Source organism: Berghia stephanieae, chromosome 14, assembly GCF_034508935.2.
Source record: "Berghia stephanieae isolate SIO BIC M18660-M18661 chromosome 14, UCSD_Bste_1.3, whole genome shotgun sequence".
NCBI classification, from domain to species: domain Eukaryota; kingdom Metazoa; phylum Mollusca; class Gastropoda; order Nudibranchia; family Aeolidiidae; genus Berghia; species Berghia stephanieae.
Genome location: NC_088373.1, coordinates 4,028,242 through 4,048,784, shown reverse-complemented (window position 1 = coordinate 4,048,784; position 20,543 = coordinate 4,028,242). Strand labels below are relative to the sequence as shown.

The 20,543-nt window shown below is 35.3% G+C and overlaps 1 protein-coding gene across 1 annotated transcript; it reads left to right on the top strand.

Annotated features, from left to right (window-relative positions):
* Window positions 1–1,293: 1,293 nt before the first annotated feature.
* Window positions 1,294–19,880, top strand: LOC144959411 (conserved oligomeric Golgi complex subunit 8-like). Its single transcript, XM_078891989.1, has 14 exons — window positions 1,294–1,611; window positions 2,668–2,739; window positions 3,836–3,960; window positions 5,110–5,213; window positions 6,720–6,891; window positions 7,613–7,774; window positions 9,268–9,319; window positions 9,768–9,931; window positions 11,129–11,328; window positions 12,711–12,792; window positions 14,848–15,032; window positions 16,470–16,638; window positions 17,905–18,220; window positions 19,179–19,880. The coding sequence occupies exons 1-14, from the start codon at window positions 1,545–1,547 to the stop codon at window positions 19,538–19,540; spliced, it is 2,232 nt and encodes a 743-aa protein (XP_078748115.1). The 5' UTR covers window positions 1,294–1,544; the 3' UTR covers window positions 19,541–19,880.
* Window positions 19,881–20,543: the final 663 nt, after the last annotated feature.

Here is a 20,543-nt window from a genome sequence, read left to right as displayed (position 1 = left end):
TAAAACCACTGTTTTCTCATACTCTATAGATAATAATATTATGTGCTTGGCTAAGAAGCTCATAACATTGCAATCCGGAAATATAACGGACCAACACACAAAACTATGTGTAACCTTGAGCGTTTATAGTCTGGTTAATACATTTTAGTGAGAATTACTCATAAACGCGGATGGCAAAAAAAAAACAATAACAAAGACCCGAGTGACGTCAACTTCATACTATCTATAAAATGAGTACCGCCATTCTTCTCGAAACACGGACAACCACTGACGACTCTACCTGTCACTATCTAAACAAAGACCTGCCTGCCTGCCTCGAGTGAAAATGAACTTTAAAATCGTAGGCGAAATCACAAAACATGAGCATTTATATGCGCATTATCAACTAAACGTGCTTAAATCGCTTTACAAGTACAAGTACAAGGGCCCCTAGCCAACAGCAACATAATTTATAATGAGCACGGGACACGACGCTTTTAGGCGACATTACAATTTTTTTCCCCGACATTGACAACGTTATTAACGGTCAGGTACTCATTTTACACCTGGGTATGGTGAGAGAAAGTGAATAAAGAGGTTGAGTTCGTTTGGCTTTGACAATACAGCTTCCTCATACCACTGCCTCGGTAGCTAAAAAGAAAGCTTTATTTTTTCTTGCTTTTGTTTATCAGTATGAAAATGAATTTGGTCTTTTTTCCCCCTTTTATTGTCGGCCCAATCGAGTTTCGCAACAGGGTTGCCAGTTTGGCATTTTAAATGCCAGATTCCAAAAATCTGGCATTTTTGAAAACCGTTTGGCATTAGAAAAATCATTTGGCATTTGGCATTTTCATTTGGCATTTTCTTTTCTTGTATATTATACTTCAAATGACACCTTTTCTTAATTATTTCTAAACGCGTAAAAAACAAATCTCTTCACATCGGAAAACTTTAAGTTTTCTTAATTGTCAATAATTATTTAACTGTTTACGTATTTACCTTTCATGTTAATGTATTTCTTTTTCATTCTTAAAATCCAACCGTGGTGTAGTGGTTTAGCACTCCACTTAGTAGTCAGTAGGTAAAAAATTACCCCAACAGGAAATTTAGTGTAATTAAAAAAAAAAAAAGAAACACGCAAGCCACCAGGATATGATAGTAAATTGTCTATCAAAAGTGAGTAGTTTTCTTAGTGGGGGTGGGAGTCAACAGACTTTGCATTTTTTTGAGTGTTTTGGCATTTTTTGAGTCTTCCCCTGGCATTTTGTTGAAAAATAATCTGGCAACCTGATTCGCAACCCTGAACCTTGAGTCAGAGTTATCGTTCCTACGTTCGGATTGTGTTGATATTGGTGATAGATTGTCGGAAAAGTTTACCAATTAATAAGATAGAATTTATTAAGTAAGATTCGCTGCGAAGATGCTGCTATATAATTTTTAAACCATTGGACCTATTTTGATCGAAGCTGTTACATAAGTCATAAGTAGATTGTTGGATTTATTATAATCGATTTTTCTTATAATAGGAACAGCGGGTGTTGAGACCCGGCAAAAAGAAGACCAAGATGGCAGACGTTATTGACGTGGAAGATGAAAATATTCTCACATCCATCTTCAAGGATTCTTTTCCAGGTACATAATATGCTATCATGCCATCTCAAGACATTTTCACCTGGGGCTAAGTTTACTCTCAGATGAATTCCGTATAATGATAATGATATTTTTAGACTAAGACAAGGCGTTCTAAGAGTCTAAGTCAAGTTAAAGTCATAATTAAAGTTAAATAAGTGAAACTTTCACTTAGTGAAAGTGAAAGAGTGTTCTTTAATGTATTATTATTATTATTATTATTATTATTATATTATTATTATTATTATTATTATTTTTATTATTATTATTATTATTATTATTTATTTATTACTTTTTTATTATTTATTATTATTATTATTATTATTATTATTATATTATTATTATTATTATTATTATTTTTATTACTATTTTTATTTATTATTATTATTATTATTATTATTATTATTATTATTGATTGGAGTTTAGAGTGTATGCAATACATATCGTGGTAAAAATAATAATAATAATAATAATAATAATAATAATAATAATAATAATAATAATAATAATAATTCGCTCCATTATGTTCATTTTGTCTTGTTTTAATTATTCATGATTAAGGCTATATTTTCAAAGAAGGCAACTCTGACAGTTGTGCCTCTCTATTATGTCAGATAGAAAAACAAAAAAACAATTTAAAAAAACAAAGAACCCCCCCCCCCCCCCCCCCCCACCCTCTCCCAATAAAAAAGTAAAAAATCACTTAACCTTTTTATTTTTACCCGATTAACATTAAATGTACTCAAAGTACTTAATAAGGGATCATAAGTCAATAGCAACTCTAACACATGGGATAAGAAATTACTTGTGTTAGTGCTATTACTGTTACACTTTTTTTGACAAAGAATTTGTGTTACAGGTCAGGTACTCCTACTTATACACCAGAATGTGGTGAGAAAATTTAAGTAAAGAGCCAAAGAGTCAACTTCGCATCCTGCCGCCACATCAAGACTCAAACACATGACATTCCGATCAATATGTCATAACATAAATCACTAGACCACACAGCTGCACAGACAAATAAAAAGTTAAATTGAGATTATTTATTTTTGTTCACAGAGAGCTGGCAAGAAAATCCTTCATTTGTCCAGTATCTGGCAGAGCTCAGCTCCTATGGCGTGGAGAGACTGTGTAAGATATGATTCTCATTTTATCATTTGACTCCATGTCTCAGCAGTTTTATAAGAAAAACTAGCTTTTATAATTTATTTTAAAAAGTAATTCTTCCAAGCCAGAAGGCCCAAGGAATAGGCGTTAATCCTGGTGTATCTCTAACATGAAATGGACAATAGCAATTGCTTGCTACCCTTTTGATAGGACACTAGTCTATTGTAAAGCACTTTCCACTAGCTACCCAATCACTTCTGGGTGAACAGAGATGTAAAAAAAAAAAATCCGGACTGCACTCTGGATCGATCTCAGCCCCTTTGCTTGTGAAGCGAGTGATCTACCAAAGTGAGCTATCAAAACCCCCAACCTATAGAAAGGCTGTTTCATTTTAATTTTTAAAAAATGATTTATTGATTGTCCTTTTTCAAGTCTTTCCTAGAATGCAGCATTAATTATGTGAAAAATGTAATAGTTTATAATGAATAGGAATGGCCTACTTTTATCCTATTCAATTTCATTTGTAAGGCTTCATATATTATGTTTTATTAATGCGTCCATTGCAAGACATTCTCTTGTTTTTACGGGATTACAGCAAATAATAAGGAAATGTAAGGAATGAGAGCAATATTATTTTTCTTTAGAAAAAAAAAAAAAGAAACAATATTTTTTCACTGCAACAAAACAATTTTGCCTTTACAGGTATTGTAACTGCCTTTGATTTTTTAATAATGTTTTGTTTTTTACAGTGGTTAAAAAAAAAATAATAGTCCTTCAGATCCATTAGGCTCAAAGAGCTATAGTTTATCCCGCTGTGGAATGGACAATAGCGATTGCTATGCTGTCTGTCACCAAGTACTTTCTGTCAGATCTAACAGACCCAGCTACCCGATTACGGCTGGATAAATAGGGAGGTCAGAAATTTTTTTTGACTTCATAGCATTTCTTCACAGCAAGAGAACATTTTGCCTTTACAGTTATTGTTTGTTACATTTTTTTGTTTTGGTTTGTTTTTGTTTTTGTGTGTGTTTTTTTTTTAAACAATAAATATTTGTTTTTTACAGTAGTTGATACAATAATCTATTTATCTTCTTTTTCTTTGAAATTCATATTTTAAAAGCAAGAGAACCAGATCGGTTGGCGGAGGAAAAGAGTCAAATATTGGCAGAGACCCAGGACTTGGCATTTCACAACTATACAACTTTCATAGAGTCATCCGACTGTTCAAAGGAAATATTCCAAGATGTGAGTAGTCTGATCTCAAGATATAGACACTGGCAGGGATACAAGTAAATTCGATTATTCACATCTCTGTGATGAACTATGACGAACAGTTTTAACACACACGATTGGCTGTCGTGATAGACACTAACAGAGGATACAAGTAAATTCTATTGTTCACCCCATTTGAATAATTTGCATTTTATGAATCACCGTTTTAATTGATTGAAGACAACGAAAAAGCTCTGTTATGGGGATGGTCATTGTCAAATTTGTCCCCATTCAGCGGCTGGGAATTGGAAAGAGTATGAATTTTTATATTAAAAAATACTCAGTTCCCACAGAATTGTCCCAATAAAGCGGCTGTCCCAGTTAAATGGCGTCCCCAATACTGGTTTGGACTGTAGTATTACTAGTAGTAGTAGAAGTAGTGTAGTAGTAGTATTTTCGTAATGGCCCAATTTGCTGATAACATTAGCCTTAGTAAAAAGATAGAGATTTGGCTGGTCAAAATTGTTAGTCGTTGTATGCAGAAGTTGCTCTCCACTCAACTCAATATCCATTGTTTATTTATGTCATGTTGTAGTCATAGTTCTGGGATTGATACTTGTTTTTTCTTCTAAGAACAAAATATATACTGTATTTTATCGCTTCAATTGGTTTATTCCCTTATATCTTGTCTTTTTATCATTGTTTTTTATTTGATTGTTTGTGCGGCTATGTGGTCTTGTGGTATGACACTTGCTTTCTGATCGGAAGGTCCTGGGTTCGAGCCTCGCTCGGCGCATAGTTGAGTCCTTGGAAAATACTCTTTACTCACATTCTCTCACCGTACTCAGGTGTAAAATGAGTACTTGGCCGTTAACAGCATTGTCTCTGTCCGAAAAAAAATGTAACATGTCCCGTCCTAAATGTTAAATGTTGCTGTTGGCCAGTGGAGACCCCTTGTAAAGCGCTTTGAGCACATTTAGTGGATATTGCGCTATATAAAAGCTCAATTTTTGTTTGTTTGTTTGAGTGTATGTTATTGCATGCTAGGATTATACACTTCTTTTTTTTTCTCAATCTTCCTCCCTTTTTTTTTTTGTCTGTTTGTACTTGTACACTTTTCCACACCTTGGGGTTGGCAGCTTTGTATTATTTTAATTCTTTTTTTGTTTGTTTTAAACACAGTTTCAAATAATAGAGAGCAATCTAGACAGCCTGTTGACCAAGCTGCCAAGTTTTAGTGAGGAATGTGGAAAAGTCATACAGAAAGCCCAAGAAATCAGCTCCAGGTAAAATTGCAAGTTGTATTGCTGCCCAAAGCTCGAAGAAATATATAACAAACAATAATAAAGTGGGATGAATTTTGTTAATTTAATTTACAGAGACAGATGATGTGAGTGTTTTGGGTCATAATGATAATAATAATATTATTAATAGTAATAATAATAATAATAATAATAATAATAATAATAATGATAATAACAATAATAATAATAATAATAGTAATAATAATAATAACAATAATAATAACAATAATGATTATAATAATAATATTAACAATAATAATAATAATAATAATAATAATAATATAATGATAATAATAATAATAATAAAATAATAATAATGATGATAATAATAATAATAATAAAATAATGATAATAATAATAATAATAATAATAATAATAATAATAATAATAATAATAATAATAATAATAAATGACACTTGTTGAGCGCTTGCCATGAATCAAATGTGGTTTCCCGTTTATCAACACACCATGATGAAAGGTACACTTATGTGTCACATCGATGGCCTCAAATCTGGAAGTTAGAAACTGAAAGTTAATTTTATACTAAAAAATATCAAACTTGCGATAATTTTTTATGTTTTACTGGAGACAATGAATGTCATTTTTTAAAGTGACAAAAAAATAACAACAAAAAAGACCTACACAAATTCAACATTACTTGTCATTTGATCAATTCAAATCCCTTTATGACATTTGAGAGGCTGGCTGAGAAAACCCGGGAAGATGCGGCAAGCTTTGATTCGAGATCTGAGCCAAAATCGAAGATATAGTGTTTCCAATAGCAACAAATTTTATTCAGAAAAGAAATTCATAACTTGGGTTCTAATGGACATAGAAAGAAAATCAAATTTAAAGTGGTAAATGATCAGAAAGATGTGGTCTACACCACTGCATACATAACTCAATTTATGAAATTTGCATATCTTTCCGGGTTTTCTCAGCCAGCCACACATTTGGTTCACTTCGACATAATATTGTTTTGATACAGCGAGTCCTCTCCTTTTTGCAGTCGTCGTATAAACACGATACTGAACATTAATTTTATGTTAAAAAGTATCAAACTTGGGATCATTTTATAAATGTGCTCAAAACACTTTACAGGGGTCCCCAACCCTTAACACTTAACATCTAGGATGACCCATGTCGCCTGTTAAGCGATATTGCAATTTTAAAAAAAGAGACAATGTTGTCAGCGGACACTTACACAATTAACACCTGAGTTTGGTGAGAGAATGTGAGTAAAGAGCCTTTTCCAAGGACTCAACGAGGCCCAGAGTGGGACTCAAACTCACTACCTTCCGATATGAAGGAGAGTGCCATTCCACTAGACCATATAGCCACACAAGTGACCAAAAAACACAATTTTTTTTGGACAAAAATCCCCCATTTCTGGTGATTTTACTTGAAAATCCCTTTATGACATTTGATTCACCCCGACATAATACTGTTTTGATACGCGTTGCTCTCCCATTTTTTTTTTTTTTCAAGTCGTCGTATGAACACCCTGACCTTACAGCGCCACACCCAGCTGTTGGAAGTGTTGGAGATGCCCCAGTTGATGGATACTTGTGTGAGAAACGGTTACTACGAGGAAGCTCTGGAACTGGCGGCCTATGTCAAACGGCTGGAGAAGAAACATCCCAACATCCCAGTCATCATGGTAAAGATTTACTGACTCCCAAACTAAAATCAGTGGTGGTGATTTCCGCGGAATTCCTTGGATTTTGGGATTTTCTCAGAATTTTTCTTGTTATAAAAGCTCAGTTAATTTAGGTGATACATCCATCATCCCAACTACCAAATGCTACCACCACTGTCACCTCTTCCACAATTATTACAACTACCACCACCTCCTCCACATCATCCTTACCCCACTACTACAACCACCACCACCACATCCTCATTCTAACCACCATCATCATCTCAACATCATCCCTGCAAACTCTACTACAACCACCACAACTACCTAATCATTTTCCTACCACCACCACAGTATCAATGCTACCAGCACCACTACAACCACCACCACCACCTCATCATTAATTCTACTGGCACGTACAACCACCACCTCCTCATCATCATTTCTACCGGCACTACTACAACCACCACCACCACATCATTCCTACCACCTCTGCTACAACCACAACCACCACTACATCATTCCTACCACCTCTGCTACAACCACAACTACAACTACAACCACAACCACCACCACATCATTCCTACCACCACTGCTACAACCACTACTACAACCACCACCACCACATCATTCCTACCACCACTACTACAACCACAACCACCACATCATTCCTACCACCACTGCTACAACCACAACCACCACATTATCGTAGAATGTATTGATTGATCTTCTTTATTCACAGGGAATCGTACAGGAAGTGAAGGCATCCACCCAGCTAATGTTGAACCAGTTGATACAACAGCTACGTACAAATCTACAACTTCCTGCTTGTCTTCGCGTCATTGGATTTCTACGGAGAATGGACGTCTTTACTGAAGCTGAACTACGCATCAAATTTCTACAGGTTATTTGATTGAATTTTTCGGGTTTCTTGGGATTTTTATTTTTTTTTGAGCTTTGAGCTTTATATAGCACAATATCCACTAAATGTGCTCAAAGCGCTTTACAAGGAGTCCCTGGTCAACAGCAACATTTAACATGTAGGACGGGACATGACGCCTGTTAGGCGATATTACAATTTTTCGGACAAAGACAACGCTGTTAACGGCCAGGTACTCATTTTACACCTGAGTACGGTGAGAGAATGTGAGTAAAGAGCCTTTTACAAGGACTCAACTATGCACCGAGCACGAGGCTCGAACCCAAGACCTTCCGATCCAAAAGCGAGTGTCATACCACTAGACCACGTAGCCGCATGTTTCTTTTTTTATTATCACCACATCATTGTAGCAGCACAATGAAGCAGAGCTTGAACCAATTAAGCCCAGACCAGAATATTCAGTGTTTAGTTCATTTTTTTTTTTTAAGCTGTTGTACCTATTACCTTGTCCTACACGTTTAGTGTTGCTGTTGGCTAGGGACCCCTTGTAAAGTGCTTTAAGCACATTTAGTGGATACTGCACTATATATAATTTTTTTTACAAAAGAAACTAGACAGTTCGTTTTCACCAATAGTTCAATATTTGTTGGAACAAATACAATGACATATATACATATTTCATACCTGCCAACCATTCCGCTTTTGGTGGAATCATTCCTATTTTCACTCTTCCTTTTTGTACTATTCCGCCATTGTCTCTAAAATTCCGATTTACAAAAAAATGATGATAATGGTAAGTAGAAAAAAGAGGTGGGTGGGTTGGTATTAAAAAGGTGAAATTCATATTTTTTGTCTCAAATTCCTATTTTCAGGCGTTCTGATTCCACTTTTGGAATGTGAAGGTTGGCAGGTCTGATATTTGGAAACAATAGACAAAAACAATTTTCTTTTGGTGCAAATACAAACTGTCTAGTTTCTTTTGAAAATGACTATATATAAATATTTTAGTGTTCAATACTTTTTACAGACTGCAGCTTCTATCAGTAGTCACTCTGACCGTGGCCTTTGTAAAGTTATGGCCTGACACTGACCAAAAAATGACGTCAAAATGCCAGTCTTTGGCCACAAAAGAAAACAAATCGTGAGTTGTATTCAATAGTTCAACCAATGAGTCCACTTGTTTCCAAACAATGACGTCAAAATGCCAGTCTTTTTGGGTTTCAGTGTCAGGCTATAACTTAACGATGGCTACCCTCTGACTAGCCTGACTGCAGATTTGTTACAAAATCAATTGATTTCCATTTGTAAGTTTTGCCATTGAAAAGAATATCTGAAATTTGGTAACTGGTGTACAGTGAAGGTGATCAAATTGAAAATTATGAGAGAGAAAAAATATACTATCTCAAAAGGTCAATATTCCTTTCATTTTTCCCCAGTTTCAATGCCCTTCTACAGGTCTTTTAAAATTGGGGATCTTTATTTATTTATTTATTTATTTTTTTTTTTTGCATTTGCAGGCAAGAGACTCTTGGTTCCAAAGTATTTTGGATGCTGTGCCCAAAGGAGATGGTGAGTTTGCTTAAAAATTTTTAAAGAAAAATTATTATTGAGCTTTTTTTATTGTGCAATATCCACTAAACATGCTCAAATTATTATTATTATTATTATTATTATTATTATTATTATTATTATTATTATTATTATTATTATTATTTATTATTATTATTATTATTATTATTATTATTATCGTTATTTTTATTTTTGTTGTTGTACTACTACTACTACTACTACTACTACTACTACTACTACTACTACTACTACTACTACTACTACTACTACTACTACTACTAGTACTACTACTACTACTACTACAACAACAACTAACACTACCACTACTACTACCAATCCTATTACTACATCAACAGCTACTACTACTACTACTGCTATTACTATGAGTACTATTATTAATATTAGTATTGTTATTATCAATTTGTCATAACTCCTCTGCTATTTTCAGCTTACACCCACATCACCAAAACCATTGAAGCTAGCCGTGTTCATCTGTTTGACATCATGACACAGTTCAGGGCCATTTTCTCTGATGAAGACCCTTTAGTCAGCACGGGGAAAGAGGATGGAGTCAATGAGGCGCTTCTCTTCCAAAGCTGGGTCCTCCAAAAGGTAAGTTCTACAAGATTTGTGTTTCGTTTAAGACGGGGAATTGATGTACTTATCAAATAATAATAATAATAATAATAATAATAATAATAATAATAATAATAGTAATGATTATGAAAACTTATATAGCGCTATAACTCCGAGACGCCAGACTCTAAGCGCTTAAATTACAAATTACTTTGGTTGAAACATACTCATTCACACACACAATCACACACACACACTCACACACATATACACACACACACAACACAACACAAACCAGACGCCTTTCTAGCTTCTCATATCATCTACTAAAATCGAAGGAGACAAACAGCAACATTTAACATGTAGAATGAGACATGACGCCTGTTAGGCAATATTACAATTTTTTTCCGACAGAGACAACGCTGTTGTTAACAGCCAGGTACTCATTTTACACCCGAGTATGGTGAAAGAATGTGAGTGAAGAGCCTTTTCCAAGGACTCAACTATGGACCCAGGACCTTTCGATACGAAAGCGAGTGTCATACCACAAGACCACATAGCCGCACAATTCAGTCCAGAGAATCAAGAACTTTTCGTAAAATGTTCAAATTTAGTCTAACATTGATGCGTACCTTTTCTGTGTCCAATGTTTACAAAGACATGATACTTGGTACTATCTCAAATATACAGCAGATCAACATTTAGTCTGTGTTATATTCTCTCTTACAGTGGTACAGACCTGTGAAATGTCTGATTTCTGACAATATTGTCACAATTTTTTTACTCTTTTCGTCATCAGTCTGCACTTATATGTAAACATAGTGTTGACTTCAAACATTGGTGCCATAAAGTAGTCCTTCCGAGCCATTGGTTCATGGAGCAGGAGTTTATCCCCATTTCTATAGTGTTAAACAGACAATTAGCGATGACTTGCTATCCTTTATATAGGACACTAGTCTATTACAAAGTACCTTCCACCAGATCTAACAGACCCAGCTACCCAATCACAGGGGGATGGGTCATAAATAAATCTTGACCATACCCTGGATCGAACTTGGTTTTCCTTTCAGTGTGAAGTAATTGCTCTATCAACTGAGCTAAAGGGACCCCCAGGTGTCGTATGTTGTGTGAAAAATATTTTGAAAATTTTGTCAACTGACATTTACACAGGTCTAAACAGTAGATAGTTATTGTTTTAAAAAAATAATTCTCCATTTCTCTTTCCCATACCAGATCTCCCAGTTTCTTTCCATCCTAGAGCAAGACCTGGAGATGGGTGTGGGTGGCCGATTGGACTCCATCATAGGACAATGCATGTACTTTGGCCTTTCCTTCAGTCGTATCGGGGCCGACTTCAGGGGCCTGCTGGCTCCCATTTTTGAGAGGGCCACCCTCAACTATTTCAAGGCTACTTTGACAGAGGCCAACAAGAAGTAAATTTTGATTTTTTGATATTTTTTTTCCTTATTAAAGATGGGGATGCCCTTTTTCCGGCTAAAACCGAAACACAGGCCTTCAGACCTTGATTTGTATTCTGACATGGCGTTTTTTTTGGAGAAAAAAAAAAAATCCCAAATTTTGCAAGCTAAAAACAGCAAAATTTGCTCAAAAAATTGCGATTACTTTTCCTAAAAAGCCATAATTAGTTCATGAAAGAGAAAGGTATTTGTTTGTTTTTAAGGATTTCACTGCGCTTGCAACAAATGTAGAGTCATATCAGTGCCAGTAAAAAGGAAGAAAACGATATACTGAAAAAGAAACTACTCTTGATTAATTATCTTTCAAGTTCTACACGAGCTGTCAAATTAAAAGAAGAAAAAAATCGTCTTTTTTTCTTTTCTTCGCCTTAAAAATTTATTTTTTTTCTTTACAAATTCTCCAAAATTTGCAAAAAAAAAATTGCAGGTTTTGCGGCCGCAATGCAAATCAGTGATATTTTGCGAATGCAACCGCAAGCGATGCAAAAAACTGCCATGCCAGTGTATTGGTGAGTTGATTTTTTAAAAGGTGAAACTATTGTCTGTTTGAAGGCAATGGTTAAGGGGAAGCCAGATGGATATGCATCCTTTTCTATGATTTAAGTTTGATACCATTTGATGGAGAAAAGCTTTGCAAGAAAAATTTTCAGGCTTTTAAAAAAAGAAATTTTAGCAAAGGGCATCCCAATAAAGAATTTATTACATGTTGAAATTTTTATATGAGAATATTTCTATACCCTGTATGATAGTCTATGAATATTCTTTGTTTTGCAGGCATAAGAACTTTGCTGAATTAGTATACTTATTAACGTTTTTTTTTTCTTCTTCCTCTTCTTTTCCTCCTTGTCCTCGTCCTCCTCCTCTTCCTTCCTCCCTCTTTCATCATCGTCACCCTCATCATAATCATTGATAACAACATCAACATTATCATCATAATAGTCATTATTGTTATTATTATTATTATTATTATTATTATTATTATTATTATTATTATTATTAGTAGTAGTAGTAGTAGTAGTAGTAGTAGTAGTAGTAGTCGTAGTCGTAGTAGTAGTAGTAGTAGTAGTAGTAGTAGTAGTAGTAGTAGTCGTAGTAGTAGTAATAGTAGTAGTAGTAGTAGTAGTAGTAGTATTGTTATTCTTATTATTTTTATTTTTATTATATTTATTATTGTCGACATTGTGGTCATTATCGTCATAGTCATTTTTGCTGTATTTTTGTTATTTTCATTATCATCATCACAGCAGCAGCTGCATAGTTATTGTTGTTATATTATTGTTATGACCATAATCATCATAGTTGCCATCACTATGTTATCTGCGTCCATCATTCTGTAGATTTGAAGACAACATGCAGTCCTACAATCTACTAGGAGTGAGTACCACAGGTGGACTCCCCTTTGGAATGGCCTCCTCTCAGGTATGTCATCAAGAAACGTGTGGCTATGTGGTCTAGTGGTATGACACTCGCTTTAGGATCGGAAGGTCCTGGCTTCGAGCCTCACTCTGCGCATAGTTGAGTCCTTAAAGAAGGCTCTTTACTCATATTCTCTCACTGTACTCAGGTGTGAAATGAGTACCTGGTCGGCAACAGCGTTGTCTCTGTCCGAAAAAAATTGTAATATCGCCTAAGAGGCATCATGTCCCGGTCCTAAATGTTAAATGTTGCTGTTGGTCAGGGACTCCTTGCAAAGCATTTTGAGCACTTTTAGTGGATATTGCGCTATATAAAAGCTCAATTTTTTTTTTTTTTTAGAAGAAACAATGGGGAGCTGGAGGTTGGTGGGGATGGGTGGGGGGAGGGGGGAGGGATGTTGGTAGGGTCTCTTGATGTACTGATTTAAAGCTTTTGATGTATCTTGGTGGTGTTCCTGAGCTCCCATAGTGGGCAGGGAGGTACTTACTGTGTCTTCTATCCCCTTTTATCTGTTTTCCAACTTGCTTTCTGTCTTTGTCTTGGAATGAGATTACTTGGTTTTGTTCTGGCCCTGTATAGTTATTGTTTTGGGAGATGATATTTTTTTCCTTGTAAACCATCTCTCTGATATATATTAGTATTATATTTGTTGTTTTTAATTTATAATGTAAGCATTTGAGAGTATTCCTCTTAGTAGGGACCTGTGCTCATGTCTGGATGAGACTTTTAGGTGATCTCAAACTAAGTACTGTGCTCTTGGAATCTACACCCATTGGCGATTTCTACCATTCCCCTTTGTCTTACCTTTTCTTGGGTGCTTTAATTGTAATTCTATAACATTTTACTGCCCCATATTCTCCCTTTTTACTGGCGCTGATATGACCTAAATGCATTGCAAGTGCCGTAAAACCCTTAAAAACAAACAAAGCTTTTGATGTCATCTAGCTTTGTAGCTTCGGGCATTCCTCCTGTTCTTGTGGTGAAGATCCTTTAAATGTCTCTGTGTTCATCATGTGCCTTTTTTTTTTTTTTTTACTGATGTTTGATAGCTTTGCCAGTGATATTAATCTGGTTTTGTCAGTGAGTTGTCTGGGTGGGGATCCTGACCTCCCGTAGTGGGCAGGGAGGTACATGCTGTATCATCTATCCCCCCATACCCGTTTTCCAATTGTTCCCTGTCGTTGTCTTGGAATGAGATTACTTTTACTTAGTTTTGTCCTGACCCTGGCCGGAGTTCCTTGGCTGGGAGGGAAACAGTCGAATGTATAGTTATAGTTTTGGGAGATGATATTTTTTTCCTTACAAATCATCTCTCTGTTATGCATTGTATGATGTTTAGTTTACATATTATATTATATGATTTGTAAACATTTGAGTGTATTCCTCTTAGTTGGGACCTGTGCTTGTGTCTGGATGAGACTTTTAGGTGATCTCAAACTAAGTACTTTGACGATGTGCTCTGGGAATCTACATCTTTACCCTATTTGAACCAATTCCCCTTTGTCTCACCTTTTCTTTTGTGCTTTAATTATAATTCTAGAACTTTTTACTATCCCATTTTGTTCCTTTTTACTGGTGCTAATATGACCTTAATGTGTTGCAAGCGCCGTAAAACCCTTAAAAACAAAAACAATCATTGAGTTGTTGATTCAAATGGTTGTCGATAGAGAGAGGTTATGTTGCTGTTTATGGTCGTCGTCATCCTGCTTGTTTGTTTTTGCCAGAGAGATAGTATGTCATCACTTTATAGGCTGGAATTTCTGGTTTATGGTATAGAATGTATAAATAATCGTACACACCAATTTTTTTTTGCGTTTATTAAACGTTTATTGTGTTTATAATAAAATTCATATAATCAAGGTTCTTACTTTCAATTCATTTTCTATCCTTCAATTCTTCTCTCAATCACTTTCCGTTATTTTCATTTCTTTTGACCTTCACCCCTTCACTCTCGACTTCCGTTTGCCAGATCCATTCAATATTTTCAACAGAGTGTATTGGTTTTTAGTCTTTATTATCACGTTTATAATTACTAGGCATAATATTCCCAATCCCCAGAGTGGCCAGCTGTACCCTCCAACATCTCTGCTGGACTTTTACCCTCTTGCCTCCCTGTGTAACCACATTCTGACAGCCTTCAACGACCTCCGACTGTGTGCCCCGATCAACATTGCTTGCCAAGTGGCCCAGGAACTTCAGGAATGTCTGCTAGAAGTCAACAGGGTCCTACTGGCTTTCTTCAGGTTTGCCCTAAAATGTGACATGGTCAATGGAGTTATATGTGTCAGTGCATGACATAATCAGTCGGAAAGTGAAAATTTTGGATTAGAATTAGTATTTTTTTTTTTTCATTTTATGAATGAATATGCTCACTAGAGCATTTTAATCTTTATTTGAAATAAATCGGGTGATTTTTCATGAAGTTATGGTCAGATGTATGGGAAAGGTATCCTGCAAATTTTCTCAAATTTCATAATTTTTCAACTTGACCAGCTGTAAAAAATATTTAGAAGTGAAATTAAGATTTGATTTTTCCTGAAGATGTACAAAAACGGTTGATTTAATCAATTATGACAAGAACTCAATTTTGATAAAAACTGACCTTCTAACTAAACTTGGCAATATCTCAGTTCAAACCTTTTCACCATCCGACTGATTAAGTCATTCACTGTAACATATTCTGATGAATGAAACGGCAGTCTTGCAAAGTCAAAATTACCAGAATTCGGGTTCACTACTGACATCTCCCTTTAATTTCATTTTTGCCTCAATTATAAAAGGCCATGAGATTTTTTTGAATATTCAGTTGACCCCCTAAAGCTATATTTAGGATCTTGTTAAAAAAAAAAAAAAAAACTTTCATAAAAGTTTAGACTATTCTGCTTTTTCAGCATTTGTACAGATCTGCCTTGAATGGTACAGATGCTGACAATTGAATTATAAATAAAAATTATGAAACTAGGTATAAGTTTTTATGTATTTATAAGGAGAATGAATAGAGGGTAATACCTGACTCTAGGGTAGTACCTAAAAGTGGCAGAAATTAAAATTAAACATTTCTTGTCATTTTAAATTAAAATACCTTTATTTTATGTCATGGTTTACTTGGACTTAAAACCATTTGGAGGAGATGGATGAAAATCTGTGAATAAAAAGCTAAAAACGGCTATATTAGATAAACTGATAATACTGATAAACTAAAAACAATTTTGAAATGTCATTATTATATTAATTATTTTTATTATTATTATTATTATTATTATTATTATTATTATTATTATTATTATTATTATTATTGTCATTATTGTTGTTTGTTATTATTATTATTATTATCATCATCATCATCATCATCATCATCATTATTATATTATTATTATTATTATTATTATTATTATTATTATTATATATATTATTATTATTATTATTATTATTATTATTATTATTATTATTATTATTATTATTATTATCATCATTATTATTATTATTATTATTATTTTTAAAACGTTATCATTCGTCTTTACTTTGTCTCATCGTGTTTTGTTGACAAAGGGTAAACCAAAACTCTCCACATCATCCGTCCTTGTTAATTATATTGAATCGAAGCCTCTGCTCCATTTTATTATTGATATTTTTTAATATATTTTTTTTTCAAGCAGCGACATTTGCATTATTTTTTACAGAGCGGAAGAGACAACGTTCAACTCCAAGGAGAAGGATGCTTTTGAGCAGCTGTGTGCAGGCTATGCCACAGACCTTTTGCCGTACATCAACAAATGTCTTCAGACCCTCTACCCTCCATCACAGTTGGCCTCAGCTCTTGGGATATCGGTCACAGAGCTCAGTAGAAATGTAAGCTGATTTATATGTATATGAGGTTGTACCATAAGGCCAATTTTGTAATCAAAAAAATTTCAACTTTGTATTTACCAATAATTAGACATGCCTTAAAGCGATGAATTAACATTTTTATATTGGGTATATTTTTTTCTTATCAGTTAAAAAAGATTTCTGAACCCAAAGCAGTATTTTGTTCTTTTTTTTTTGAAGTTGTTCATAACATATTTTTAATATGCCAAATACTTTTCTCTGATCATTTTGGATTTTACGTTAATTAATTTTAGTTGTTTTTATTGTTGGCTGAGAAAGGGATTTGTGTCAGAAACATCGTGTGTTAATTTTTATTTTCCTTTATGAAGCTGTTCTATTCATATTTTTTTTTTTTTTTTTGTTGTTCACAACCGATGCAGTTTCTGAAAATTAATAAAAGTAGTCCCCCAGAGCCAAAAGGCCCATGAATCTGGAGTTTGACCCCTTTTCTATAGTGCTACATGAACAATAGCAATTGCTCGCTATCCTTTGGATAGAATGCTATTCTATTTCAAAGCACTCTTCATTAGATCTAAGAAACCTGGTTAATCACTGCTGGGTAGGTAGAAGAAAGAGAAGGGGAGGGCGGGGGGTAGAAAAAAATCTCACTGGGATGAAACCTGTTACCAATGCATGTGAAGAAAGTGCTCTGTCGACTGAGCTATCAGGACCCCTAGTACAGTTTCTAGCAGGTTAGTCAATTGCTTGCTATCCTTTGCAAAGCACTCTCCATCAGACCTATGAGACCTAGTTAATCACTGCTGGGTGGGTAGAAGAAAGAGAGAGAGAGAGAGAGAGAGAGAGAGAGAGAGAGAGAGAGAGAGAGAGAGAGAGAGAGAGGGGGGGGGGTAGAAAAAAATCTCAATGTCACCTGGAACGAAACCTGTTACCAATGCATCTCAAAGGCTTAAAATCATCCCAATCCTCTGGAACAAACTTCCAAAATCATTACAGCATTGTTCAACTGAAGAAATGTTTAAAAAGCATCTTTAAATTCTTCTCCTTCTTCTTCTTCTTCTTCTTCTTCTTCTTCTTCTTCTTCTTCTTCTTCTTCTTCTCTTCTTCTTCTTCTTCTTTTCTTCTTCTTCTTCTTCTTCTTCTTCTTCTTCTTCTTCTTTATTATTATTATTTGTTGATGGCCAGTCGGCATGAAGGGTCAGAGTAAGAAAGTTAAAGATATTGAATGTTAAAACTCCTAAAACCAGAGTTATTTTTAAATGAATTGTTTCCCCATTTGTTTTCCACCAGTCTCGGGTTGGATTGATAGACATCAACTCCATTCTAGACAACATCAAGCACCTCATGCCTGCAGCACCACCACCACCACAACCACAACCTGCAGCAACAACAGCATCTCCACCCCTTTCACCGCAACCACCAGCAGTCAACAGTGATCTTACTAACACCACAACTACACAACATAGTAATGGTGATGACAGGGTTGATGAAAATAATGACGACGATGCTGATGGGGCTCCACATAAAACTGTCTCTTTCACCCTTGCCTCAGATGATGATGATGATGATGGAGAAAAAGATAAAAACTCCTCACAGGCAAATCAAGGTATGTTTAACATTCTAATGTTGGCATAAATGGACAAGTGAACACATTTTGTAGATTTTCATTCATATTGAACACGAGAGAGATATTAGAGAAAAAGTTTTGAGTTTGAGGTCGTTTTCTTCTTGGAGTGCAATTCTGTCGTCTTCTTCTTCTTCGTCTTCTTTTTTCTTCTTCTTCTTCTTCTTCTTCTTCTTCTTCTTCTTCTTCTTCGTCTTCTTCTTCTTCTTCTTCTTCTTCTTCTTCTTCTTCTTCTTCTTCTTCTTCTTCTTCTTCTTCTTCTTTCTTCTTCTTCTTCTTCTTCTTCTTCTTCTTCTTCTTCTTCTTCTCTTCTTCTTCTTCTTCTTCTTCTTCTTCTTCTTCTTCTTCTTCTTCTTCTTCTTCTTCTTCTTCTTCTTCTTCTTCTTCTTCTTCTTCTTCTTCTTCTTCTTCTTCTTCTCCTCCTTCTTCTTCTTCTTCTTCTTCTTCTTCTTCTTCTTCTTCTTCTTCTTCTTCTTCTTCTTCTTCTTCTTCTTCTTCTTCTTCTTCTTCTTCTTCTCTGTCTCTTCCTTTTCTTCCTACCCTTCCTCTTCTATTGCCTTCTCCTCCTCCTCCTTTTCCTCATCCACCCCACTCACCTGTCTTTTTTTCCTAGTCCTCTTCCTCTTCCGACCTGTCCTTCATTTTGGTATCATGTATGTCAAGCGAAATAATAGATGCATCCCCCATTATGTCTCTTTATTTTATTGTTTTTTAAAAGTATGATAAGAGTTTTCGATGAAAATGTATTTATAGATCATCTAACCAAAAATGATTAATTTCAACAAATGTTTGTCTTAACAATGCCCTCCTCTCATCTCTCATTTGCTGTTAGTGTCTCATCATGTTTGTTGACAAACGCGAAACTCAAAATGCTCACATTATTTGTTAAATGGAAGCTTTTATTCCATTAAAAAAATAATTTATTAATTAATTTCAACAGACACTGCAGCAGCAGCAGCAGCAAGCATAGCTGAATATGAAGTGAAACCGACCCAATCAGCCCAAGAGGAAGAAAGCTTGTTATCCACTCCTTCATCTCAACCACCACCACCACCGTCGTCGTCGCCATCATCATTATCATCTTCTGCCCCAACAACACAACAGCAACCAGCAATATTATCAGAAACTGTACCATCAGAAGTGACCTCTCCATTGGACGACAATGACCCTGACCTACAAGCCACGGCGGATCAAGGTGACTGGAATGACGAGGGGTTTGACCTTGATAATGTTGACCTTGACCTTGTGGCAAACTCATCAGAGACCCCGACAGTTGACCTAGATTCTCTTCCATCATCTTAAGAAGCACTACTATTATATATATAGCCATATAATGTGATCGAGGTTTTGGAATCATTTAACATGTAATAGGGCTGGCCACTATTTCAATGTCAATGGAGATACTGCCATTGTTGGAAAAAATGGGTGAGAGCCTCATTATCCGCTCAGCTCATTGTGAGTTGTGGAGATAACTCCTGCTCTCTTCTTTTCCCTTATGCAAATATGGGTTTTACTGGCAGAATATGCTGACAGTATGTGGGTTCTATCTGTTGTCTTGATGAATGCAAAGAGACTGTTGTACATATTGTACATTCTGTGTTATTTATTAGAGAGGTTTTCAATAAATTATTTTGAAAATGAATTACCTACCCTGACTATTTTTGTTTCAAATCAGATAATTGAAAATAAAGAAGAGTGGAAGTGTTTCTCTAACAAGGCTGATAAAAGATGCTGATGAAGTGTTTTGAACGAATGAAGTTGACGTCTTCCTGCTCTTTGTTATTGAGACCCAGACCGGCAGTTGGGTTTCATACAAACTTTTAGATCTTTATCTTACACGAATGTCTGCTCCTGGGTGGGGTTCCTGACCTCCCAAAGTGGGCAGGGGGTTACATACTGTGTCTTCTATCCCTTTATATCTGTTTTCCAACATGCTTTCTGTCTTTGTCTTGGAATGAGATTACTTGGATTTGTCCTGGCCCTGGCTGGAGTCCTAGCTGGGAGGGAAACAATCAAATGCATAGTTATTGCTTTGGGAAATGATAATTTTTTCCTTGTAAATCATCTCTCTGTTATGCATATTTTTTATACTTGTTATTTTGAATGTATAATGTAAGGCAGAGGAAGACCACAAAGAAGATGACAACAGGATATACAGGAATGGCTCAACAACGGCGTGACGGAATGTGGCAGATGGGCACAAGACAGAGACTTCTTCCGAAGGACTGTGTGGGAGGCTACGTCCAAGTGATATGCCACAGAAGAGAGAGAGAGAGAGAGAGAGAGAGAGAGAGAGAGAGAGAGA

Bases quoted from the DNA above. Each gene is read 5' to 3' on its own strand.
- LOC144959411 (XM_078891989.1), top strand. From the start codon at position 1,545: ATGGCAGACGTTATTGACGTGGAAGATGAAAATATTCTCACATCCATC. The intron at 9,320-9,767 runs GTGAGTTTGCTT...TGCTATTTTCAG, and splicing joins TGCTGTGCCCAAAGGAGATG to CTTACACCCACATCACCAAA. The intron at 12,793-14,847 runs GTATGTCATCAA...CCCAATCCCCAG, and splicing joins TTGGAATGGCCTCCTCTCAG to AGTGGCCAGCTGTACCCTCC.